We start from the raw sequence: 23,763 nt of genomic DNA on the forward strand, positions 1-23,763 counted from the left end.
CACTGATGAGGCATTTTCTGTAGGTATTTCCTGCCAGAATTACTATATTCCAAAGTTATACTGTGGTACCACAGTGACTTCTTCTTCAGTCCTCTGAAAATTAACAAAGTTACAGATGTGGGCTAGCCATATCAGCCAATCACGGTTGAGTCAATGGTGTGCATTTCAGATAAATCCCAATATCTTTGAAACGGAACTAACTATGACATTCACACTTTCCTGGTCTTTTATTGTATAAAATGAAGTATTTTATAGCTAAATATAGGGAAACACTCGGGAACACTTTTAAGTGGCAAGCTAACAAAGGAATTGGCAAACACCAAGTCTTCCTAACACTTCAGTAAAAACTGGCCTTATATGTTCTATTAAAATTTTCAATAGATTTCATGGTATCAAAGGTGTGAAGAGAAAAGGATAATTTTTCAGGAAAATCAGGAAATAGACCTATTTATTTCCATGAATTTTATTTTCCTTGGTAGAAATATTTTGCAATATTTAATCTTCCAAAACAGCATCAATAAGAACCCCTTCAAAGGAATAACCTTTACAGTATTGTTATGTTAGCCATTATAGACTGCTAGCTGTTACTCTTAGAGTGGTATCAAAAATGATTGTGGGCTGAAATTATTGCAAATGACAAATACAAAATTCATAAATTCATTGTTTTATTTCACAGCTGAAATAAGCTTTCATCTTCCCTATCATCTAATACAATGTATACAGAAAAATCTCAACCAAGAATTAAAATGTACCATCTTCCCTATCATCTAATACAATGTATATAGAAAAATCTCAACCAAGAATTAAAATGTAACATATCCTTATTAATTTTTCCTCATCACTGTGACCAGACAATTCCCTTGCTCTAAGATCGAAAACATCCAATTTGAATATTGAAATAAGACTTTCTAAAGACAACAAACAATCATCATGTAGTGAATTGAACAAAATGGTCTGAAATTCATATTGCCTTCTGCTTTTGAAATTCCAAGAAAACAAAATATTCACATTTAACTGAATTGAGAACTTCTAAATGTATTACACATGATCATGCCATCCTGTGAGGATTACTAAAACACCAAATGAATTCGCACAAGTCTGAAAATGCAGTGGAAAATGCACAAAATTGAGGCCACCCCATAAGTTTACGAAAACAACTTATACTGCTATCATTACAAATATCAGCTTCTGATTGAAGTAGTGTACTAGTTACATATCAACACAAATACACAACAAACATCAAGATTATGACAACACATTGTATACACAATTTTACTCTAACATATACCTGACTGGTACATTGTGTACATTCTTGAGATTCTAAATGTATTTCATGAAAGTATTCCAAGATTCTGTCCAGATTGTAATTATACCTATGCTATCTGTCTTTGTAATTCTGAATTATCTGCCCTTGAGAGCAGGTATTGAATGTTTCATCATTAGTTTGCAAATGAAAATTGTTTGGGTTTTTCTACATCTCTGATGGTAATGAGATAACTTTGTATTAGGATAAGATGGAACAGAAGTAGAAAACTTCCAATTGCCTATAGGGCAATTCTTTTTATAAATCAGTTAATAACATATAACAATAAAAAGCTGTTCAATATGATCCTCACGGGTGTTTGTTCAGCTGATATCTAGGGAAAAGAGTACACCTATACAGAACCAGAAGATCATCGTATCCACATCCATCATACACATATATAGTCCACCTCAAATCCTCAGGAACAGCACCATGGGAAAAGAATTCATCAGACAGCAGCTCTCCTGTGTCAAACCTCATTTACTTAGTCTCAACATCTCTACTAATATGCACGCACATTCTGGCAGTCCAAATTTATGACTAGTCTCAAAGTCCCAATAAAAAGCTGGCTTCATTGGTTCTATGTAAGGATACCTTGCTGGTCTTCTTAGGACAAACATCATTGGTTTTCTGTAAGCATTAGCCTCATTGGTCCACTAAAAGGACTGGTCTCCGTGGAGTCCTTTTGATAAGGCTAGCCACGTCACAATTACAGAAGGGTCTATCCTTACATTTGTGACAAAGGACAGCATAATGTTTGTGATTAACATTTACACCATTACAACACAATCTGTAGCCACAAGACTACTCAGGATTCCTCATGCTCTAGATTGTCCCCTGCCTTATCCGCCTCCTCAGTCAGATCACCATTATTATTTTCTACTACCACTTCCTTGTCTTTGGCTTTAGATTTCTTCTTGGGCTTATCAGGCTTTTCAATCTTCTCAATATCAGAGTAAGGGGCAGGGGAGCCAACTCCAGGTGAATGTTGTTCATCCATGTCATCATCTGAAAGGGACAATATAGATCGGAGTCAAGAGCAGATGTCCTCCTCACAAATAAAAATAATAATGAAAAACCAATATTGATACCTTCAATACATGTTAGCTCAATCAACAGATGTTACTTAAAAAAAAAAACATGTCATTGTGATGACCACACTTACAAATCATTATTTTACAAAATATCAAAATTATTCCAAATTAGCACTTTAATAACACAAAACTGGTAGAAACAGGAGATAAATAATTGTACACAGAAGGCATGGTTGTCAGGTCTTGTCAAAGTCAGCAAAATTTTTAGAGTCCTTTCTATATAGTCATTTAAACTTTTACAGCTTTCAAACAAATTTGTCTCAGGTCATTCATAATCTAACTGTCCAAGGTCAATCGTGTCAACAGCACAGTACTTTTAATTGCATTGTATATTTAAAAAGTTAAAGAATGAAAAGGTGAAGTCAGCAAAATCAGGGTGATGAATTAGGGCAAAGGATGAGGCAGGGCAGATGAAATGAAGGGTTTTGCAGGGTAGACACATAGACAGGTGGTCAAGATGTTAGGTAGGTCATAGTAGAAAAATAAGAAAATGAAAATCTAAAACTGTTTTATAATGCAATATTTCATCCGACTTAACCAGACTTATAGGATTAACAATCGAAGATGATGAAAAATTCAGATTCAGGATTAAGGTGAGAAATTAATATCATAAGGTTAAGTGGCAAATGTTGAAGTGTGTCAACAGGTTAGGAGAGACAGGGGTCAAAATTGTCACTAAACAGATTAGGAGGAGTAGACTGACAAGGATAACAAAGTAACTTAAGATATTAGGAGGAGCAAAGGTAGTAATAATCACTAAACAGATCAAGAGGTGTTACAAGGGTTGCAATATTCACTAAACAGATTAGGAGAAGTGACAAAGGTAGTAATAATCACTTAACAGATCAAGAGGTGTGACAAGGGTTGCAACAGTCACTAAACAGATCAGGAGAAGTGACAAAGGTAGTAATAATCACTTAACAGATCAAGAGGTGTGACAAGGGTTGCAACAGTCACTAAACAGATTAGGAGTAAGTGACAAAGGTAGTAATAATCACTTAACAGATCAAGAGGTGTGACAAGGGTTGCAACAGTCACTAAACAGATCAGGAGAAGTGACAAAGGTAGTAATAATCACTTAACAGATCAAGAGGTGTGACAAGGGTTGCAATAGTCACTAAAAAGATCAGGGGAAGTGACAAAGGTAGTAGTAGTCACTGACCTGATCAGGAGAAGTGATTAAGGTAGCAACAGTTTGATGTGACAAGGGTAAGAATAGTCACTTAACAGGTGTGGTGTGACAAGGGTAGCAATAGTGACTTAACAGATCAGTAGTTAACAGATAATAAGGGGCAAGATTGCACTTAAGACATACAAGTGAACAGCACCTTTACATACAGTTAGAGGTAGATATAGTTGAGACAAATAATGTTTTAAACTGCATCATACATGTATTACATCCTTCTAGGACTCATCAGTGAAGCTATGGGCCTAAATATTGAAACCTAGGTGCCAACTGAGGACAATCTAAAGTAATGGAAAGAAAAATCAAATCTTTATGGGGAGGTGCACTAGCCCCTAAATTCAATACATTTCATAATTTCCATACATCCAATATTTCTCCCCCCGCCCCCCACCCACACCAAGTACATGTTTATATTTTGATCCCTGCCACTATTTGAATGAAATAAAAATGTGTCATGAAGGTTAAAGCAAACAAAGTGAAAGGGAAGCTTTGGTCATTGAACAGGTCAGAAGTGACTAAGTAGCTGTAGTCACTTTATGGGTTTGGTTTCTGGGATGACAAGGGCATTAACAGGTCAGGAGTGACTAAGTAGCTGTAATCACTTTGTGTGTTTGGTTTCTGGGATGACAAGGGCATTAACAGGTCAGGAGTGACGAAGTAGCTGTAGTCACTTTATGGGTTTCGTTACTGGGGTGACAAGGGCATTAACAGGTCAGGAGTGACTAAGTAGCTGTAGTCACTTTATGGGTTTCGTTACTGGGGTGACAAGGGCATTAACAGGTCAGGAGTGACTAAGTAGCTGTAGTCATTTTATGGGTTTGGTTTCTGGGATGACAAGGGAATTAACAGGTCAGGAGTGACTAAGTAGCTGTAGTCACTTTATGGGTTTGGTTTCTGGGATGACAAGGGCATTAACAGGTCAGGAGTGACTAAGTAGCTGTAGTCACTTTATGGGTTTGGTTTCTGGGATGACAAGGGCATTAACAGGTCAGGAGTGACTAAGTAGCTGTAATCACTTTGTGTGTTTGGTTTCTGGGATGACAAGGGCATTAACAGGTCAGGAGTGACTAAGTAGCTGTAATCACTTTGTGTGTTTGGTTTCTGGGATGACAAGGGCATTAACAGGTCAGGAGTGACTAAGTAGCTGTAGTCACTTTATGGGTTTGGTTTCTGGGATGACAAGGGCATTAACAGGTCAGGAGTGACTAAGTAGCTGTAATCACTTTATGGGTTTGGTTTCTGGGATGACAAGGGCATTAACAGGTCAGAAGTGACTAAGCAGCTGTAGCCATGGGTTTGGTTTCAGGAGTAACAAGGGTATATGTAGACATTTAACAGGTCTAGAATGTCTAGGGTAGCTATAGTCATTAAACGAAGTGACAAGGGTAGCAAAAGTCACTTAACAGAACAGGAAAAGTAACAAGGATAGTAATAGTTTCTTTACGGGTTTGGTTTCAGGAGTGACAAGGGTAGCTATATCACTTAACAGGTCTGAAGTGACCAGGATAGCTATAGTTAATTGAGGATTTAAAAAAAATTCAGGAGTGTCTAGGGCATTTCCAAAGGTAGCTATAGTCTTTAAAAGATTTGGAGTGAAAAAGGGTAGTAGTGCTCACATCAACAAACTAGGAGAAGTAACAATTGAAGCAATCATCACTTAACTGATCATCTGGATTGAAAACAGTAGCAATAGTCACTGAACAGATCAGGAGGAGTGACAACAGTCGCAATAGTCACTGAACAGATCAGGAGGAGTGACAGCAGTAGCAATAGTCACTGAACAGATCAGGAGGAGTGACAACAGTCGCAATAGTCACTGAACAGATCAGGAGGAGTGACAACAGTAGCAATAGTCACTGAACCGTTCAGGAGGAGTGACAGCAGTAGCAATAGTCACTGAACAGATCAGGAGGAGTGACAACAGTAGCAATAGTCACTGAACAACTCGGGAGGAGTGACAGCAGTAGCAATAGTCACTGAACCGTTCAGGAGGAGTGACAACAGTCGCAATAGTCACTGAACAACTCAGGAGGAGTGACAACAGTCGCAATAGTCACTGAACAACTCAGGAGGAGTGACAACAGTCGCAATAGTCACTGAACAACTCAGGAGGAGTGACAACAGTAGCAATTGTCACTGAACAGATCAGGAGGAGTGACAACAGTCGCAATAGTCACTGAACAGTTCAGGAGGAGTGACAACAGTCGCAATAGTCACTGAACAGATCAGGAGTGACAACAGTCGCAATTGTCACTGAACAGATCAGAAGGAGTGACAACAGTCGCAATAGTCACTGAACAGATCAGGAGGAGTGACAGCAGTCGCAATTGTCACTGAACAACTCAGGAGGAGTGACAACAGTCGCAATTGTCACTGAACAGATCAGGAGGAGTGACAACAGTCGCAATTGTCACTGAACAGATCAGGAGGAGTGACAACAGTCGCAATAGTCACTGAACAACTCAGGAGGAGTGACAACAGTAGCAATAGTCACTGAACAGATCAGGAGGAGTGACAACAGTAGCAATAGTCACTGAACAGATCAGGAGGAGTGACAACAGTCGCAATTGTCACTGAACAACTCAGGAGGAGTGACAACAGTCGCAATTGTCACTGAACCGTTCAGGAGGAGTGACAACAGTTGCAATTGTCACTGAACCGTTCAGGAGGAGTGACAACAGTCGCAATTGTCACTGAACAGATCAGGAGGAGTGACAACAGTCGCAATTGTCACTGAACAGATCAGGAGGAGTGACAACAGTCGCAATTGTCACTGAACTGATCAGGGGGAGTGACAAGGGTAGCAATGTTCACTTAACAGATCAGGGGAAAGACAAGGGTAGCAATGTTCACTAAACAGTTCAGGGGAGAGACAAAGGTAGCAATGTTCACTAAACAGATCAGGAGGAGTGACAAAAGTACCAATGTTCACCTACCAGATCACAGAAGGAGTAACAAGGGCAGCAATAGTCACTTAACAGATCAAGAGGAACAACAAATGTAGCTGCAGTCCCTTTATGGCTTTTGTTTCAGGAGTGCTAAGGGTCGATATATCAATTAATAGGTCTGGAGTGACTAGGGTACCTAGAGTCAAGTGAGGGTTTTTATTTCTTGAGTGACGGGGCATATATAGTCACTTAATATGTCTGGGATGACAAGGGTAGCAATAGTCACTTAGCAGATCAAGAAGAGCGACAAAGGTAGCAATAGTCACTTAGCAGGTCAAGAAGAGTGACAAAGGTAGCAAGTCACTAAGCAGGCCTGGTGTAACAAAGGTTGCCATTTTTCTGTAATGGTATCTTTACACATCTGGAGGTACAAGGAAAGACTTGGATAAAAATCTTGTTGATTGCTTACTGACTGACAAGCCAGGGACATAAATATAGGTATACCAGAAAAATAAGAATAATGAAAAGGTGGAAAGTCACTTGATGTCACAGTCACTAGGTGGTGGAAATAATCTACATAGAAAAAAGGTGTTAGTAGATAAAACACTGCAATGAGTTATATGTTTGTTTCTCCTTTTATAATATCCAACATAGATGGGAAGAAAGTGTCTGATAGATGTACTGTGGTAATAAGTAGCGTGCTCGACAAAAGCAACATTTTCTGCTGCCATAGTGATGTGAAGGAAGGCCTGAAACTAATGGAATGTGAAGAACTATTTACATCCTGTTGTGCTTTCTAAATAAATGCTCCGCCAAAATCACATTATTGTTGTTACATCACATTTATAAGAGAATTAGGATGAGATGGATGTTCACTGTAATGATGCCATTACTTAACACTCCAACCTTATAATAATTTACACATGTAAAAAAAGCTTTTATCTTTTTTTTTCTTTTTTGTAAGTGTTGAAGCAAAGCAACAAATTGTGCAAATTCTGAAATCATCCTCATTTGACAAAATTAAAACTGTTTAGTGATGGGCACTTGACCTAAGCATTGATGTGTGTACAACCATGCAAGTTTTTCAACAACAATAAAAAGATGTCCAACCAGGAGAATGATTCTCTCTCTGGTCTAGAATTCATAATATCGTCCTAATCAATGTTTAATTCATCTTGGATGTGACTGCAAGATTAGGTGAATAGACATTTTTGTTGTTTCCACAAAAGATCAGCTTTTTTCATAAAAAAAAAGAAGTAACTCCCGTTTTTCTATGAATTAAAATGCTACATCAATGCACTATATCCTCAGAGAAACGTGACCAGTGCTGATCACTGAGAGAATAATGGATGGGCTAATCAGAGCTTGGCCATGGTTAACACCTTTGTTAACAGAAATGTCAAACTGAATATTTTGATGCTGATGATTGAAAAAGCAAATAAAATTTTAATGAATTTGATGATTTTTGTTCTGTTTTTGTTTTTTCATCTTTTGCACAAAGTCACCAATTTTTCAGGTCAATATTCCATGAAATGACAAAACAATTATCTAACTTCGAAAGTTGTAACCTTACAAAGGATGGCACAGGCTACTTATATAATTGAAATAGCTGAAGGACATGAGTATTAACAAACGAGTTCTAAACCTCACTTCACATGTAATTGTCTGTTTTAATCTGTCACCCCAGCAAGTGTAACATCAGCTCTAGCCAATACAATACATATCTATTGATCCTGTTGAAGTGTTTGAAGGTGGTTTGAACCTCATATATCACTTTCATGGTAAAAACTTTAATGGAAACCACAAAGTTCATTATCTGTATGATGCCACATCTGTAGTTATGAAAATAAATGAGAGTTACTACATAATAAATATTCTTTTAATTATAAAAGTTCTTCATATAATTATTGCACCATACACTCATTTTATCCTGGACAATGGTTTTCTACCCAAGTGTGCTACACAGAGGTACTTAATAGAAGGGCTCACAAATGGTAATTTACAATCCAGAGGCTTGTGACAATAATAGCAAAAAAAGTGGCTTATGGATTGTTGGGGCAACTAAGAAAGTGCCCAAAGGATTATAGTTATAATAATGGGTCTTTAGGGCAAACCCCAGAATATGGTCAGTGAGTTGTTGGGGCAAATCAGAAAGTGCCAAAGGGGTTGTTGGAGTGAACCAGAAGGTATCCAGTAAGTTGTTGGGGCAGGTCAGGAAGTGGCCAATGGCTTATTTGGGTAAGGAAGAAAAAAAAATGAGGCCATGACTTGTAATCTTATTGACCAAAATGGGGCCAAGAGATGTCTTTTTTAAGGATGCAGACAAGAAATCCTGACAGTCAGTCAGTGAGGCCAAGATATTGCTTTTAGTAGTAAGTCTCCTTCATGAAAGGGCAAATATGGGCATGGCGGTCTGAGGATGTCATTTATTGCACACAATCCTAATAGAAACTATACAGAGGCCAACTATAATTAAGACAAATAAGGAAAGGCCTTGTCCAGGGAAGTCGGGATAGAATATGGGAATCAAGGAATCACCAAAACTGGTATAATTTGGGCATCATTGACTGACCAGATAGAACTGACTTTGGCAAACATTGACTTACCATTGAGAATTGAATTTGGGCATCATTGACTGTCAATATTCTATCTTTTGTGGTCAGCATCATTCAAGAATGGTTTCTTTAATCTACAGAAACCTGTATAGTTGAAACCTTTATATTTATCAACCTATCAAATATTAATGAGAATCTCACAAGATCACTTTAGGGATCAATAACTGACCCAATAGGAAAGAATTTGGGCATCACTGACAGGACAATGGGGTTTTAATTTGGCATCACTGACAAGCCAGAGAAAACAGAATCGGGCATCACTGACATCACAGAGGGGTTTGAATTTGGACATCACTGACATCACAGAGGGGTTTGAATTTGGACATCACTGACAGGACTGAGGGGCTTGAGTTTGGACATCACTGACAGGACTGAGGGGTTTGAATTTGGACATCACTGACAGGACTGAGGGGTTTGAATTTGGACATCACTGACAGGACTGAGGGGTTTGAATTTGACATCACTGACAGGCCAGAGAAAACAGAAATGGACATCACTGACATCACAGAGGGGTTTAAATTTGGAAATCACTGACAGGCCAGAGAAAACAGAATTGGACATCACTGACACTACAGAGGGGTTTGAATTTGGCATCACCAACAGGCCAGAGAACACAGAATAGGGCATCACTGACATCAGAGAGGGGTTTGAATATGGACATCACTGACATCACAGAGGCATTTGAATTTGGGCATCACTGACAGGACTGAGGGGTTTGAATTTGGACATCACTAACATGACAGAGGGGTTTGAATTAGGACCATCACTGACAGGATTGAGGGGTTTGAATTTTCACTGACAGGCCACAGAAAACAGAATTTGGACTCCATTTACTAACCATAAAGAACAGAATTTGAGCAACACTCAATGACAACAGAAGACAGAATTTGGGCATCATTGACAGGACAGAGGGGATTAAAATCAGGTATCAATGACTGACCAGAGAGGAATGAATTTGGACATCATTGTCTGAGGTAGAAAATAATTTTGGCATCATTAACTGAACAGAGAGGAGAGAATTCTAGCAACATTCACTAATAAAGATAGAGTCTAATCATTACTGATGCAGACCAGGGAGGTCAGAATTTGAGCATCATTGACTGATCATAGAGAATAGCTTTTTGCTAACACTGATTGAACAGAGAGGACAAAATTTGGGCAACATCATTTGAGCAGAGAAAAACATTGGGGCATTATTAATTGAACAGAGAGAATTTGGGCATCACTGACCAGAGAGGCTACAGTCAACATTTACTGACAAGAGAACACAGAATTTGGGTATCACTGACTGACCAGAGAGGCTACAGTCAACATTTACTGACAAGAGAACACAGAATTTGGGCATCACTGACTGACCAGAGAGGCTAGTCAACATTTACTGACAAGAGAACACAGAATTTAGGCATCAGTAACTGACCAGAGAGGCTACAGTCAACATTTACTGACAAGAGAACACAGAATTTGGGTATCACTGACTGACCAGAGAGGCTAGTCAACATTTACTGACAAGAGAACACAGAATTTAGGCATCAGTAACTGACCAGAAAGGCTACAGTCAACATTTACTGACAAGAGAACACAGATTTGGGCATCACTGACTGACCAGAGAGGCTTCAGTCAACATTTACTGACAAGAGAACACAGAATTTAGGCATCAGTAACTGACCAGAAAGGCTACAGTCAACATTTACTGACAAGAGAACACAGAATTTGGGCATCACTGACTGACCAGAGAGGCTACAGTCAACATTTACTGACAAGAGAACACAGAATTTAGGCATCAGTAACTGACCAGAGAGGCTACAGTCAACATTTACTGACAAGAGAACACAGAATTTGGGCATCACTGACTGACCAGAGAGGCTACAGTCAACATTTACTGACAAGAGAACACAGAATTTAGGCATCAGTAACCGACCAGAAAGGCTACAGTCAACATTTACTGACAAGAGAACACAGAATTTGGGCATCACTGACTCGCCAGAAAGGCTTTAATCTTGGCATCATTGATTGACCATACAGGGTTCGCGTTGTCAGTTGCCATCTGGGCCAATGGCAAAAATAAATACTCTATGGCAATTTAAAAAGTGTAAAGTTGCCAAAATACACTGATATTTCATTGCTCCTATGACTAAAATCGCCAGTCATGGGCATAACAAGCCCTACCTCCAGACACCTTGGCACTGACTTCATCATGTACACAAAGGGGTGTAATTAGGTTCCTGTCACAGGTGAGGGGCCATGGAGTGCCTAGGTGTTTGTCTGCAGCCTCAGGCAATCACTATACACACCATTACTTAATAATCATTATCCTGTGATAATTTGGGACCATTACGTTAAAAAAAAAAACCCACTGTTTATAGCCATCATTAATTTACTCAAATGAGGATGATCTCTGTTTTATGAAAAACGTTGGCAGTTGGACAGCCTTTGTTAAAGAAGAAATACACATACCGTGCATAATAAAAAAAAAACGGAAATTGGGATGAAAAATCCAGATGTTCAGCATAGATCATAATGAATGTTAAATACTCAAAAAAATAAATGTTAAATATAAGTAAAAGCATTATCATTAACTCATCAAATAAAAAATCTTTATTTCTTTTTGCTATAATTTTTTTTCTTCATTAAGCTTAAATAATTCTTCAAAAATATGGAGGCTGTCAATAAATAATTGAAAAGTTTTTCTATTTCTTTGTATTCATTAATTTATAAGTAAGCTTACAATAATTATTTGTTAAATTTGACTTGTCAATCATTGAAATATTTATGTTCATTTGAATAAACATTTCTCATCTTTCTTGTCCTTTTTATTCTCAAATGTTACAAAATACTTACTTATTACATGTATTTATGAGTTTGAGAAAGAAAATTCTTCCAAATAAATCTTTACAACTTTAAATGAAAGTACTATTTAAAAAATTCATAAATATAGAACATGTTGATTAAGCTGTCCAGCACCAATTATTACTTACTGTACTAAATTGGTAGGGCTGAGGGTATAAAGAATCAAACGACGAATTTGTCGTGTGAAACTGTAACCAATTTTCTAAAAATTGTTTGCGAATCAAAATTAAAAGCCAGTGCTAGCCCTGCACTAACGGTCCAGAAAACAGAAATTGGGAATCATCAATTGGCCAGAAATGATAAAATTTGGGTATCACTTACTGGCCAGTAATGACAGAATTTGGTAATCATCAACTGGCTAGAAGATATAATTTGGGCATCACTGATTGGCCAGTAATGACAGAATTTGGGCATCACTGATTGGCCAGTAATGACAGAATTTGGGAAACATTGACAGGCCAGTAATGACAGAATTTGGACAACATTGACAGAACAGTAATGATAGAATTTGGGTAACATTGACAGGCCAGTAATGACAGAATTTGGGCATCACTGATTGGCCAGTAATGACAGAATTTGGACAACATTGACTGGCCAGTAATGACAGAATTTGGACAACATTGACAGGCCAGTAATGACAGAATTTGGGCATCACTGATTGGCCAGTAATGACAGAATTTGGACAACATTGACAGGCCAGTAATGACAGAATTTGGGCATCACTGATTGGCCAGTAATGACAGAATTTAGACAACATTGACAGGCCAGTAATGACAGAATTTGGGCATCACTGATTGGCCAGTAATGACAGAATTTGGACAACATTGACAGGCCAGTAATGATAGAATTTGGACAACATTGACAGGCCAGTAATGACAGAATTTGGGCATCACTGATTGGCCAGTAATGACAGAATTTGGACAACATTGACAGGCCAGTAATGACAGAATTTGGGTAACATTGACAGGCCAGTAATGACAGAATTTGGACAACATTGACAGACCAGTAATGACAGAATTTGGGTAATGTTGACAGGCCAGTAATGACAGAATTTGGACATCACTGAAAGCCAGAAAGGAGAGATATGGGCATCAAAGGATGAAATTTTGGCATTATTCACTGACCAATGCGGATAGAATTTTGGCATCATTAATTGATTATTGATAACAGAATTTATTGAACAGGAAGGATAGAATTTGGGCATCATTGATTAATTGATTATTGATAACAGAATTTATTGAACAGGAAGGATAGAATTTGGGCATCATTGAGTGGCCAGGAAGGATAGAATTCGGGCATCATTGAGTGGCCAGGAAGGATAGAATTCGGGCATCATTGAGTGGCCAGGAAGGATAGAATTTGGGCATCATTGAGTGGCCAGGAAGGATAGAATTTGGGCATCATTGAGTGGCCAGGAAGGATAGAATTCGGGCATCATTGAGTGGCCAGGAAGGATAGAATTTGGGCATCATTGAGTGGCCAGGAAGGATAGAATTCGGGCATCATTGAGTGGCCAGGAAGCATCATTGAGTGGCCAGGAATAGAATTTGGGCATCATGGAGTGGCCAGGAAGGATAGAATTCGGGCATCATTGAGTGGCCAGGAAGGATAGAATTCGGGCATCATTGAGTGGCCAGGAAGGATAGAATTCGGGCATCATTGAGTGGCCAGGAAGGATAGAATTTGGGCATCATTGAGTGGCCAGGAAGGATAGATTTTGGGCATCATTGAGTGGCCAGGAAGGATAGATTTTGGGCATCATTGAGTGGCCAGGAAGGATAGAATTCGGGCATCAGTGAGTGGCCAGAGTAGAGAAAATTTGGGCATCATTGACTGGTCATTAATGATTTAACATTATGCATCATTGACATTGAACAGAGCAAATGGAAAGAACAGTTCAAAACTACTCTTTCTTCAAAAATAAAAGAAGAATGTGTTTCTTAAAGTTTAAAAACAAAAAGGAGCATTCTTCAATCAGAGTAGACAAAGCTACTCTTTCTGGAGAAAATGTTCATGCCATGTTGATAAAGGGGACAGAACCAACGTCTTCTTGTGAGAAACAAGAATAATCCTTTCATATTTATAAAGCAGAAAGAACTACTATTTCTTTGAAAAGACAAAAAGAAAAAAGAAAAAAAGACAGAACTGCTGTCTCTTTGAAAAAGCCATCTTCTAATGTTTATAGAGGAGACAAAACTGCTGTTTCTTTTAGAACACAAGAAGAATCTTGCTTTGTTTACAAAACACAGAATTGTCTCTTTGAGGAAGCAAGAAAAGTCATGCTATGTTTAAATGAAAGACGGAACTGTTGTCTCTTTGAAAAGACAACATAATCTTCTGATGTTTATAGAGAAGACAGAACTGATGTCCTTTAAACAGAAATGATATCTCTTTGAGAAGACAAGAAAAAATCTTGCTTTGTTCACAAGGGAGAGAGAACTTATGTCTCATTGAGAAGACAAGAAGAATCTTGATATTTTTATTAAGGAGACAGAACTGATGCCCTTTCAAAAGACCAGATGAATCTGGCTATGTTTACAGCTAAGACAGAACTGTTATGTTTTTGACAGGACACAATGAATCACACTTTGATTGTTAGGGTGACAGAACCGTTCCTTTCTACACTGCTTTCAAGCATTTTCCTCAACTCCTCCTGTATCAATCATCTAATTAAATTTAAGTACTTATTCAAACCTGAAAAGCTGTACCTGACACATAACAATACAGAAATCTATGTGGTTCTTCTGAAAGAGTTGCTGCTCATCTAATAGTATACTGAAAATTAAAACCTAACATTTTTTTAAAGTTTTTTCGAAATTTTTCTCCAAATACAAGGCTTTAACCTGGCTTTGTAATTGAAGAAATTACATCAGTAATACAAGGTTAAAGTAAGCACCTGTTCAAACAGGCTTAATAACCCTTAACAGGTTAAAGGATAGACTTGTATTGCTTTAACCATCTTAATCTGCAATTCACAACTATAAATGTATGTTTTTTATACATACTGATAGTACATGTATTACAAAATGTGCAAAAAAACTGACCAAATTTGCTTCAGGATGGCGATTCTCGGAATACTTGGTATCTTTGGAGGTAAAAACTTTAAGCATAATGAAAAACGGGGTCATGAAATTGCTGGTTTTAGGAAAAAAGAAACTTTACAAATAATGACAAATGGAATCTTTCAATACCATTTGCAATTTGTGATGGAGGCAAAAATTTGTAAATACAGTTATGTGTTGGTAAGTTGGGGTAGGGGTGGGGGTCAGTTAAGACATTAAAAAAGATAATACTGTAAACATATTGAATTTTGTTTCATAATTTCATGCTTTGCTAATCTGAATGTTATATGAATTTGCTCACTATGTACCGCATCTGTACATCATAGTAAACAAAGCCATGTAACAACTGGTTGTAACCAGGCTGATAGATTCCAGACCAATTTGAAAGTACTAAAACAAAAATAATCATGAAATATATATAAATCCAAATATCATATTCTTGTAGCAGATGGATGTAGCACTATGTCATGGGTTAGTCCTGTTTTACTGTGTGGAGAACAAGCCTATATACCTGTATATGTTTACAGTATTCCTTTACAACATCATGACAAGAACAATCGTACCATCAATAGAGGTGATTACCAAGTCAACAGTAAACCAGGTCAATCATCGATGGATAGGGGAGATGGCCCTCCATTAAAGGAACAATTAGATTGTAAAAATGACAAGAAAATCAGTGTAAGTGATCAACAGTCACGCAACACAGGGATATTAATAAAATCTAAACAAGAAATCAATATAAAAAATTATCCTTTTGTTTTAACAAACACAGGGTAAAAAAATTCAAATTCTGAAATGTTCACTAAAATGAGAATATGTACAAACCTTTACTGCACACTGTCATTAACATCTACTAAAGGGAGACAAGTAGAAAACTGCTCTGATGAGCAACATTGAGCCTATAGATATTACAATGATGATGCTGCAAAATTGAAAACATTGACCTAAAGTTCGAGTTTATATGCAGCAAAAACCCATCATTATAAATGATACTGTATCATTACATGACCTGGTAGTATTTATGCTGTAAGTTTCTGCACAACAAAGAACACAATTCAACATCAAGATCATATTGAAGGTTACATCTAGAACTATCAACACTGTAATGATGATGAAAGTTTATGTACAACAATATTTAAGTTTGTATCAATGTTTAAGTTATGAACATGAAGTGACAGCTATGTAGTTTATTTATACTGCTTCTAATACACAAACAGGCCGCATCACACAAATGCTTCAAAATGACCAACAATATTCAGTCAAGGGTTGGGCATGCTCAATACAAAAGCACAACATGTCATCATACAGAACACACATCAAACAAGCATAGGAGTAAAAATAACAAACAAAGGCAAAGAGAAAAAGAGAGTGAAAAAAATGACAAGAAAATGAAGATAAAATATCTGTAATGTCTGCGTCCCCAGGTGGTATGTATTGGAAGTTGATGAGACCTGCTGTGTGGTGCGAGGACAAACCTACGGGAGCAGCCAATGAACAGACTGGAGGACTATCCAATCACTGCACTAGAAAGCCATCATGTCAATATTTAATTTGATCCCTAATAAACTTATTGAAACAAGGTGAAATCTGACAATAAACAGAAGATTAGTTTATTTTTTGAAAGTCCTCATTGGTGATGATATTCGAGGTAGTGGTATTAACGGACCGCCCTCATATCCAAGCTGTCCACTGGCTGGCTGGATTAGATGTTAGGGCACCAGATGACCACACACTGACCACTAATACAGTAAGAGAAGGGAGTGAAGCCTAGAGGTGTACAGCACACAAGAAACACACTGTGTCCACTAACAGTACCCAGACTGTGGTTGATGTGGCAAACTCTCATGTTGATATATACATATTAAGATATATAAACCCTTCTAAAGCTGATTCTCTCTCTAAGAAGCATGTTTTTTCATGTTGCACAACTAGCCACTACACTGTCAAGTTTGAAAATTTTCTGATGAAGCACAGCGTGTCTCAGTCTTTCAAACCTTGCGTCTCCAGTATATCCTAAATCTGGTACGATTATGTAGGGATCTTCTAGGGTCTTGTATCACACAGTTCCATAAGCAGAATTATACTTAAAGTCTGGTTTATGATAGTCAAAATGTCACAAGCCAAGAGTGTATCTGTCTGCTACTGAATAAGAATAAACCAAGATTTGTTTTCCCTTGTTGTCACATGATTCTAATGTTTCTTGTCACAAGCTTTGTCTGTTAGCATAATTTTTTTCCAGTCATGTTTTTAATGGTCGAATCAATAACTAGAAACTAGAATTACTCTGTCTAGAAATGAGTAGATAAATTCAGCAGTTTAAAGTCATTATCGCGGACCTAATCATAGAATTAATCTCTCATAATTTCAGCACCACTGTCATATTTCAATGTCACTACATTGTAGAAGTCAAGTTTTACAACCTTTTAAAAAGTATTCTTTTCTGTTTATGGCCAAACAGCAATTTCACATTTCTATATAAGTCAAATCAATGATGATATGTTTATCTGGTCAATACTTCTCTGTCTCAACACTAGCTTTACTACAACTAAACAGCTCTAAGGTAACAACTACTGACGGTCATCTACTGTCAACTGTCCTGGTAGCAAGACTTGTGTGACAAGTCTATGGGCATGACTACCACTGACTGTCCCTACAGCGTGTCTAGTCCTAGCGGCCACGTACCATTGTTGCTGTTTGTTTTACACAGTCGGTGGTTCATATGCTGACTGTAGGAGCCTGAGTGGGAGAAGCGCTTGCCACAGCGCCCACATCTGAACGGTTTCTCGCCGGTGTGCAGACGTTTGTGCTCAGTCATATGGTGTTTGTGCTTAAACGCCTTCCCACAGATGTCGCACGGGTAACGACGCGGACCTAAAAATAACGCCAGTAACACATCACATACAACAGTTTCCTCACCTATGATGCTACCAAAGTTTTACCAGTATCACCTTGAATTGAGGACTTCTGCAGTGCAGCACCTAGCGTATATACTTCCCAGTAGTACTCACTGAGAACAAAGAATCTCTTGTCCACGTTACCCTATACACAAAAATAGTCTGAAACTTAGAAATGGTTAGAGCTGTTCCATAGCCTTTCAATCATGTAGTTAAAATGTTGAGTCTGGTTTTCGCAATTCTAGACTAGATCATCAGCCTTGATACTCTACAGGTCTGGTCAAACCAGACATACTTCATCATGTGGATCAACCATTTTAACTTCATAAAGAAAAAGCTCCAAATTTCATTTTTTTTACCTTTAAGAATGTAGCATCATTTTAATTCTTTTTTCTCTCACTTTTGTACAATATTTCTTTTCATCTAAAAAGTGAACCAAACTCCTTTTCAAAATTTAAGACATATATCTATCAAATACATTCAGAAGGTATTAAATCCTTTGGATTATTTAGAAATTATGTCTTTTTTTTTAAAAGGCTTTTTTAAGTTTGCAGTGAAGGCTTAGTTTGTTATATTAAGAAAATATGGCAACGAATGCTCAGCAGGTGCTTTTACTTCTACAGCATGTGGAGATTTCTATACACAGGTTGTGGAGGGAGGCCCAATGAGATCAAGCTCTAAATCCTGTACGAAAGTTGGGTGAACCTTCTAAGTGGTTGGGTAAAAGGAACAGCTGGCCTATACAGTGGTCTGAGGGGAGTCAAATGGAAGGGCAAGACAAAAATATGGTGTAGGAAGTCCATCACAAAGCTGACCTACAGTAATGTTTGGGATGAAAATGTTGTGCGTCAACTAGGTATAGGCAATGCATGTGGTATTGGGTGTCTGTTAGGGACTGTGTGTGAGGAGGGTGAACACAGGGAGGGTACACACCTAAATTATCTACAGTTATCATGATTTATAGTTTCTTACACTATCATAACTCAGAACGAGACTAATGCAATGCATATCAATAACAATCACTTCACTGTCAAATATGTCAGAGAAATGACATTTAAATTCAGAATAAACAAAGGATGGTGTCGCTTTCCCTTTACAACTGTAAAATCATAAACATCTTATGATTAGAATATAATTTTTTGTCTTTTCCAATCATATTGTTAAACTGATTTAATCACAAAGGAAGTAACTTGAGATAGTCACTGTTTAGAGACTGTTCAACACACCACAAATTCATTACAAAAAACAGTCATATGCAGTCTTCCCATAAGGTGCCTCTGCTTTTATATTCAGAAAATGTCAAAATATCAGACACATCATTTTCTTCCGAAATAAAAAAATAATGAAAAATAGCAATGAACACCAGATTCACTGATCATGAACACTCATAATGAACAATACTTCTAGTTCAGCAGAGGTAGTCACTCATCTCTACAACTGAACTGACTACAACTTATCAAGCTATGGTGCAGAGTAATGTTCATGGTGTTGAAGTAGCAATGCAAACATGTTTTTCATCTAAAATATGACTTCTTACATCTCCAGACAAAAATTCCAACCTTCAACACTGAAAATAAGTAACATGTGGACAAATGGAGCAGCACCAGTGTAAGCATGTTTAGAATTATGAGAGGATAGAAATGATCTTATTTCTCATGAGGAAAATTACCTGGGAGACTAGGCGGTAATAAGGAGCAAAGCATCAGTGAACATTTGTTGTGGTGAGAATGGTCAGTCTGTTCTGGTCAGTCCATGACAAGAGAGGCTCTATTTTAGGTTCTGTCAAGTCATATCAGTGAGCATGATTATTTTTGTTTTTGGTTGTTTTTACTTTAAAAAGTATTTTCAATTTTAGCAAAGAAGATCTTTCCACTAGTCACAAGAACTTGAGGAATCTTTCCTAAACTTTGATCAGGTTCTGGCTCGTAATGATCCTTTAAACTTGTGTAGAAAGATGTTGATGGGCACTCTGGACAGGTAATTTTGTGGTTTGTGTCAGTTGGTAGTCATCTGTCGTTAACTGAAAAGTCATTACCAATATATATATACATATATAGCTGTCAAGTCATCAGGCCACTTCTAAGTAAAGCATTAGGAGTGTTGAGTTAGTTTCAGCAAAGCTCCAAATGTTCATTTAGTATGTAAACAAAAATCACTTTTAAAAAGCTTTCTTTTCAAATATCTTAAAAATTTTATATCCATGTTTCTTTAGTTTATAACTTAACACAAATAATGAAAATCAAAAATTAATCCAACCATTAATAAAAATTTTGAATGCGTATATACCTAACATACAAAAAAATTTACATTTTCACAATGGTATGTTAAAATCTAGTAACAGAATGTAATTTCTACTATCAATTATCGTATCCTTTCAGAACATCATCCTAAACAAAGTTTTGCTGATATTTCAACAAACTACAAACAAGTAGAATTAGATTACATTGAATCATTAGTGTTGTTACGTTGTAAAAGATGACACAAGATTGTCAGACCCATCACCTCTCAAAGAAAAGAGTAGTCAAGACGGCTTTATTTTCAAGCACAGTACTCAAAGAGATGATTAAAAGAAATAGTTGTCCACATCTACTGTGGGTTCTGTGAGACTTCAGTTAGTACAGAAGGATGATGAAGTATTGTGATGACACATTAGATGTTAGATCATGATACACTCGATATACAAACTCACTGTCCCTGCTTTATACCATCACTTACTCATTAAACTCTATAATCCATGTCACCTCTCCAAAATTAACAGAATCTTTCAAACACAGGCAGAAAAATGTTCATCCTCAAATGTAAATTAAAATCCTCATACTTAAAAATCAATCGAAAAAAAAATAATAAAAAAAACCCGTGTGAATTTGGTTTGTAAAATTAAGAAATAATAAATGATAACAAAGATACTTTTTAAAGTTCTATGATTCAATTAGCAAAAGGTGAGGGCGAAAAAGTCATTCAACATCCAGCTAAATGGCTTAATCATTTCTAATGAAGACTATGTAATAGGGATAATAATACAAATGGTTAAGATGCCTCAGAATAAAGAGAAATTACAGAGAACCAAAGGCAGAATAATGATATATGACCAGGTCACATTTTGCAATGTGTTTTTCACAAAAAAAATTTAAAGAAATAAGGGTAAATAAACAATTCCTAACGACCAAATACAGGGTATATGGAGTTGATATGTTTCTCAAGAAGGAGATGGGAAACTAACTAATGTAATCAGAAATTTATCTAACTTGCTTAACAAAATAAAATGGCTCAAATATGTTTTCACTGATCATGCCAAAACATGATTAAAAACTCAAGAAGGGTAACAATACTACAGCAATGACACAGGAACAAGTACAATCCCACCAAACAACACTGCAGCATTGACACAGGAACAAGTACAATCCCACCAAACAATACCGCAGCATTGACACAGGAACAAGTACAATCCCACTAAACAATCCCGCAGCATTGACATAGGAACAAGTACAATCCCACTAAACAATACTGCAGCATTGACACAGGAACAAGTACAATTCCACTAAACAATACTGCAGCATTGACACAGGAATAAGTATAATCCCACCAAACAATACTGCAGCATTGACACAGGAACAAGTACAATCCCACTAAACAATACTGCAGCATTGACACAGGAATAAGTACAATTCCACTAAACAATACTGCAGCATTGACACAGGAATAAGTACAATCCCACTAAACAATACTGCAGCATTGACACAGGAATAAGTACAATCCCACTAAACAATACTGCAGCATTGACACAGGAATAAGTACAATCCCACTAAACAATACTGCAGCATTGACACAGGAACAAGTACAATCCCACCGAACAATACTGCAGCATTGACACAGGAACAAGTACAATCCCACTAAACAATACTGCAGCATTGACACAGGAATGTGTACAATTCCACTAAACAATACTGCAGCATTGACACAGGAACAAGTACAATCCCACTAAACAATCACGCAGCATTGACACAGGAACAAGTACAATCCCACCGAACAAAACGGCAGCATTGATACAGGAATGTGTACAATCCCACCAAACAATACTGCAGCATTGACACAGGAACAAGTACAATCCCACCAAACAATACTGCAGCATTGACACAGGAACAAGTACAATCCCATCAAAAAAATCCCGCAGCATTGACACAGGAACAAGTACAATCCCACCAAACAATCCCGCAGCATTGACACAGGAACAAGTACAATCCCACCTAACAATACCGCAGCATTGACACAGGAACAAGTACAATCCCACCAAACAATCACGCAGCATTGACACAGGAACAAGTACAATCCCACTAAACAATACTGCAGCATTGACACAGGAACAAGTACAATCCCACCAAACAATACTGCAGCATTGACACAGGAACAAGTACAATCCCACCAAACAATACTGCAGCATTGACACAGGAACAAATAAAATCATATTGAAAGGTCCTGCAGCACCAATACTGAGGTAAGCACAATCCTGCAACACTGACAAAAGGATGAGTACAAACCCCCCAAATGACTTGACTGCTCTGACATAGGTACAAGTAAAAAGAGGTTAGAATATTAGTTCTGCTGAAGGTTCTCTTTTGTAAAAGTTACAGCGACTAGTATTGAGTCCTCTTGTTTTGAAGCTCTTGGTGGTATTTGCTCAAAAGACAAATAAATCTTTGTGTCATCACTAGAACAAACTCCTGTCAATCTCAGATATGATTAATGTTTTTTTTTTTAAATAAATGAAAAACAGCACAAGTTCAGTATTGTTACTTGGAATGTAAACACAAACTTAAGTACTTCATATTCTGTGTTCAGCACCTCCTGACCCCTCACTACAGACAACTAGGAACCATTTCAGAGGAGGAGACTGAATCCAGGTCTATTTTATTGTGGGTTTAACAGTGTGTGTGGTCAACGTAGGAGTGGTCAATGAACATAGTGGTAATACCTTGAAAACTACAGTGGTCAGTGTACTGTGGCTATGGACTCAGTGTCAGTAACTGTTATCAAAAATATATCTGTGTTGGATGATGGAAATGTACTATCAAATAAATATCAGTGTTGGTGGGTAGAACTGTACTATCAAATAAATATCAGTGTTGGAGGGAAGAACTGTACTATCAAATAAATATCAGTGTTGGTGGGTAGAACTGTACTATCAAATAAATATCAGTGTTGGAGGGTAGAACTGTACTATCAAATAAATATCAGTGTTGGTGGGTAGAACTGTACTATCAAATAAATATCAGTGTTGGTGAGTAAGATGGTACTAACAAATATCTATCAGAATTGATCAGCAGGACTGTAATATCAAATAAATATTGGGCTCTGGCAAACATTTGGAACAAGTAAATGCACAGAAAGTAAATGCTGTCACACTATCCTAACGAAAACTTGATGGTTTGTGTCAACCCATTGCAAAACCTGGATTATTCCACTCAATACAAAGCAAGGGTAAAGCATTCTTCAGGTACCAGTTATTGTTGTTCCATGTGATATCTTGTTGGACAGTTCAATAGCTATCAGATTTCTAGTAAAGTGACATTGATGATTCAGCAAAAGAAAAATTAAGGTCCTAGTTTTTAAACACTCCCATGGTTGTAATCCTTGGTGTGTTACATATAAAATGATAATTCTTTTTGTTTATTCCCATTTAGTGAGGACCTAGAAACTAGGACAGTCTGTGGTGCATGCTGTAGTTGTATCATTAAGACTTATCTCCCTTTAAAGAAATCTCCACATGCTGTAGTTCTGTGCTCTGTCAATATTGAACCACTGATGGCATGAAGTTGAAGTCAAAACCACACTCTAACCATTTCGAAAGTGTGCAAAATGTGTGTGGGTTTAAAGGGA

The 23,763-nt window shown here is 37.3% G+C and overlaps 1 protein-coding gene across 4 annotated transcripts in view; it reads right to left on the reverse strand.

Moving 5' to 3' along the window:
• Window positions 1-648: 648 nt before the first annotated feature.
• Window positions 649-23,763, reverse strand: part of LOC132557579 (SWI/SNF-related matrix-associated actin-dependent regulator of chromatin subfamily E member 1-like) — a 35,898-nt gene continuing 12,783 nt past the window's right edge. For 3 of the 4 annotated variants that reach the window (XM_060222082.1, XM_060222083.1, XM_060222081.1), the window contains 2 exons: window positions 17,678-17,866; window positions 649-2,311 (listed from right to left, as the gene is read on the reverse strand). In XM_060222082.1, coding sequence (XP_060078065.1) covers window positions 2,112-2,311; window positions 17,678-17,866 — 389 coding nt within the window. In that variant the 3' untranslated portion in view covers window positions 649-2,111. The remainder of the gene's footprint in view (window positions 2,312-17,677; window positions 17,867-23,763) is intronic. The other variant, XM_060222084.1, reaches the window with a different exon arrangement.

This window comes from Ylistrum balloti, unplaced genomic scaffold (assembly GCF_031769215.1).
Source record: "Ylistrum balloti isolate Yb309-2 unplaced genomic scaffold, AGI_CSIRO_Ybal_v1 Utg370700, whole genome shotgun sequence".
NCBI classification, from domain to species: domain Eukaryota; kingdom Metazoa; phylum Mollusca; class Bivalvia; order Pectinida; family Pectinidae; genus Ylistrum; species Ylistrum balloti.